At 44.3% G+C, this 4,751-nt stretch overlaps 1 protein-coding gene across 1 annotated transcript; it reads right to left on the bottom strand.

Moving 5' to 3' along the window:
• Nucleotides 1–224: 224 nt before the first annotated feature.
• On the bottom strand, nt 225–2,382 carry kcnf1b (potassium voltage-gated channel, subfamily F, member 1b). The gene has a single exon (XM_037796191.1). The coding sequence runs from the start codon at nt 2,184–2,186 to the stop codon at nt 858–860; it is 1,329 nt and encodes a 442-aa protein (XP_037652119.1). The 5' UTR covers nt 2,187–2,382; the 3' UTR covers nt 225–857.
• Nucleotides 2,383–4,751: the final 2,369 nt, after the last annotated feature.

Raw genomic sequence — 4,751 nt, forward strand, 5'->3', positions numbered from 1 at the left:
AATAAGGCATTTCTTAAAATGATGGCAGCTATACATACACCCACAATCGTCCAATCTAAGTCTCTATCTCATACATTTGCCACTAAAGCATGGAAACACACACACACACACATATATATATATTCATTAAAATGGACTAAATGTAACATGATCCAGTGTCCTGTGAGATCCTCTACCCTCAGTGATGCTGCTTTAACATGAAGCTTCTTAAATACTGAATCCACTGCAGGTGTCACAATGTTTTTATTGGCTAAAATGCTTTCAGATTTCTAAACATTTTGACACAGATGCTATAAAACGCCATCAGATTTTTTTCACTGAGGCCTGAAAATCCACAAATTCAGATTTCTCTCACTTTAATTTGAACAAAGTAACCAGAGGAGTCTGGTCAAATCAAGTCTAATTTTAGATAAAGTATTTAAATAACCCCAAGGCAATGAAGCCTAAAGTTTGGGAGGGTTTGTTGACTTTTGTTTAATGTTTATATATATTACAACATGATTTGTACTGTCCTCCAAAGGGAAAAAAAGTATTGTTTTTATCCACCTTGTCCATGAGTTATGAGCTATTGATGCTTTAATGATTCATATGCACAAGTGTATGTACAGTTTTTTTTAATGCACAACTTTTAATTCAATAACAACAACAGCCTTCACAATAACAAGAAGAGTTTTGGACGAAATAACTGCACCATGGAATAAGCAGCAACAGAGACAGAAACAACACAGCTGTATAAAGACAACATCTCAGTGATGGCTCTATATGTACAGGTGTCTCACTTGCATGAAGCTGTCCAAATGTCCCGTAAACAGTCTCTGTGTCCAAATGTCAACGTCTGCACAGTCTCGCCCTAAACTTTAACTCGTGCTCTTCTTGCGCGCGTCCCCTCCAGACTTGAGCTCCATCAGCTCCAGCTCGTGCTTCGCCGCGGTCTCCAACACCCTCTGCTTGTTGTAGAACACCACAAAGTTATTAATGATCGGGTGGATCGGCAACGCGATGGCGATCACCCCGCACAGGAAGCTCACGGCCGCGTTGCACTTCCCCAGCGTTGTCTTCGGGTAGATGTCTCCGTATCCCACCGTCGTCATGGTAATAATGGCCCACCAGAAGGACTGCGGGATGCTCCTGAACAGCGTCTCCGGGTGGCTCTGCTCCAGGGTGTAGGCCAGCGCCGAGAACACGAAGATCCCCACCCCCATGTACATGAGCAGCAGCCCCAGCTCCTTCAGGCTATTCTTGAGCGCGTAGGTGAGCGTCTGCAGCCCGGAGGAGTGGCGCGCCAGCTTGAAAACACGCGCGATCCGCAAGATCCGGAGCGCCTGCACCGCCTGCTGCACGTTAGTGAGCTCCAACATGGACGTGGTGCCGAGGTGGGTGAGACACAGCACCACGTAGAAGGGCACGATGGCCAGGAAGTCTATGATGTTCATGAAGGAGAGCAAGAAGCCGAGCTTGTCCGGAGAGGACGCGAGGCGCAGCAGGTACTCCGCGGTGAACCACAGCATGCAGGCGGTCTCGATCGCCTCCAGGATCGGGTGCTCCGACAGTTTCCCCTCGGAGTCCTCCACCTGGAGCTCCGGGATCGTCCCAACGCACATAACCACCGCAGACACCAGCACGGAGAGGAAGGACGCGATGGCGATGACGCGTGCCGCCCGAGAGGAACCGGGTTTCTCCATCAGCCTCCAGAGGAACATCTGGCACCGCTGGCTGCGCGTAATGCACCGGTCCGCGTCCAGATCCTCCAAGAGGAGCACTTTCACTTTGTCTGCGATCTCAGTCAGCTCTTCTTCCTTCTCGCTCAGGTAACTTCTGCAGCATTCGTCTAAAACACTTTGGTCGATCCTCCAGAACTCCATCTCCTTGATGAAGCAGATGGGGCAGATGCCGGGTTTGATGTGGATCTCGTCGAAGTAGTAGACGTCGATGATGCACTTGAAGGCATCGGGGTCTCGGTCGAAGTAGAACTCCTTTTTGTAAGGATCGAAGTCGTCACAGAGAGAGGAGATGACTTCTTCAGAGTTGTGAGTTGATGAGCAGTTGAGCAGCTCCGTCAGTCTGCTCTCCGGGTAGCGGTTCAACACGTCCCCGAACAGCAGCACCCGGACTCCGCCGATGTTCACAGCTATCTCCCCTTCGTCGCAGGAACCAGTTCGATATTTGGGCTTCGGAACTGTCCACATTTTACTGAAATGTTTGACTGATTAAATATGTGTCCTTTAATGTTAAAGTGAAGCGCACTAACCACAGTTGATGTCCATTATGTCTGCGCGTAAAATGTTTCCTCTTCTGACTGTTCCATGCACACTGAATGAATGGAACACAGCTTGAGAGGCAAAGCTTTACCTAACACTTCACACCTCTCTCTCTCTCTCTCTCTCTCTCTCTCTCTCTCTCTCTCTCTCTTTCTCTCTTTCTGTCTCTCTCTCTTTCTCTCTCTCTCTCTCTCCCTCTCTCTCTCTCTCTCTCTCTCTCTCTCTCTCTCTCTGAAATTCAAATAAGCTTTATTGGCATGAACGTTCAGGTCACATCATTGCCAAAGATAAATGACATATTATTGGGATATTACATTTTTCACAAATAAACTAAATAATCACAATATAACAAATACATTCACATTCTTTTTCAACACATTTTTTACTCAATCAGAAACATTTACAGAGCTTGTAGTACTTTTTAAAGGTGCAGTAAATAGAATTGGAGCAAATATGATTCAAAAGTTATTTTTATAAAACAGTTACTATATCCATGTGCCTCTGTGTCCTCAGGTGTTCTCCAGTGCTCCTAAAGGCATCTGCAAGATTTCACAGGCTGGAGGAAAACAACCAATCAGAGCCGAGCTGGAGCCATCTCATCTCTGAGCAGCTGTCAATCACTCGCAAACTCTGTTCAAACGCACAAACTAGGCAGCGCTGATCAAATATGAATCAATATTCTGTTACTGTAATGCCTATTTCAGAAACATCTAGTAGTGTACTGTTTAGCTGTAAAAACTAGAAAGTTTGTGACTCGGCAGTCATGTTGAGATCAGATATATATGACTCTCCTCTCAGGCCTGGTCTTAAGAGGAGACCCCTCTTCCTGATCCAGGCCTGATTACCCCAATCACTGCTCACTGAAATGCCTCAACTGGCTCCTACTATATATGTGCCATGCTGGCCTGAAATTCAGTGGACATCATTTGTGGACAAAGGTAAGTAGAAGATTGTGACTTGGTAAGTGACCTACAATAGTCTAATAAAGACACAGCTTACATATATACCTGATTATTCATTTAATAGCACTTATTTAATAAGTAAAGATTACTCACTCTTTTGTACTTTGATTTCTTTGTTTTTGTTACTGAGGTGACGATGACTTGAGATACAGGTATGGAAATCATTAATAACATTATCAACATTATTATCAGTAATTCATATCATATTGATCTTTCTCACTTTGTTATTTGTTTTTTACTCAGGTGCAGATGGCCCGCCGGAGAGAGAAGACAGCGCGGAAGACCGAGACTCAACGTTCCCGCAGAACATCCAGAGTTTCCGTGACGATGAAGAAGAAATGCGCTCTCCTGACCAGAGCAGTGACATAAAGTTGTGATAAGATACATTACATACTCTATGTTGATTATATTATATAAAATATTCATGATTTATTTTTTTTTATATCTTTTATATCCTCTTTGTCTCCTGGGGCACCTGAGAGTGGATGTCAAGCAACCGATCATCCCAGGAAGCTGCAGCACCACAGATGAACACACTGAACACACTTCTGCACCAAACTTTCTTCCAGACCCCATCAGGAGAGTCTGATCCCTAAACAGCCACCCCAACCGACACCCTACCTCTCCCAGCAGTCAAGAGGATGAGGAGGACAAGCTCCACAGCAGAGATGTTTCAGTTGACTAAAGAAAGTAAGACTCTTATTTAGAAGACGAATATTGACATCAAGTTGACTGATGATATTTCTAATTATCAACATCAACATCTAATTAGCTACTGTCTTGAATAATATACATAATAAACATTCATCATTAGTTTTCCGTTCCAGGGCAGGACTCTTCCTTTATCCTGAGAAGACATCCTCTCAACCAGCCAAACATCCCAGGAAGCTGCAGCACCACAGCTGAACACACTGAACACACTTCTGCACCAAACCTGCTTCCAGAGCCCAAACCAGTGCGGCAACACTTAGAAGAAGACGACAGCAACGATGAGGAACTTCCCAAACTCACCAGTGCAGATGAAGCTGTCACTATGTGCTTCCTCTGTGGTGGCAGGTTTGTGAAGCTCCACAAGTCAAGACGGTCAAGAAAGAGACACCGGCAGACCTTTATCATTGTTTATAGGCACTGTTGTATTTCATTATTTTTCCTACAGTCGTTTACAGTACCTTCCTACACAATAGGCTGGTGTTGAATTCATTTATATCTAGATGACTATATCTGACTTTTGAGTGTTCCGTTAAATTATTAAGTCTGTTAATTTCCGCATTCACACATCTGGAGTTTTTTCTTTTGCCAGCTGTTCTTCCTGCATTTGGCAGCTTCAACTGTGTTACTTTTAGTCTGGATTATGAGTTTAACTTCTTCGTATTTGTCTAATATAGTTTACTCTTCCTTTGTAAAAATGTGTGCTCATAACCAGACTGAGAAACCCTGGGTTGATTTATCGAGTTGATAGCCACCTTCGTAGGACCGTTTAGCATGATCTCGGTTGTTAGGGTTAGTTAAGTCAGATAACGAGAAGATACCC

This window comes from Sebastes umbrosus, chromosome 16 (assembly GCF_015220745.1).
Source record: "Sebastes umbrosus isolate fSebUmb1 chromosome 16, fSebUmb1.pri, whole genome shotgun sequence".
Classification (NCBI taxonomy): Eukaryota; Metazoa; Chordata; class Actinopteri; order Perciformes; family Sebastidae; genus Sebastes; species Sebastes umbrosus.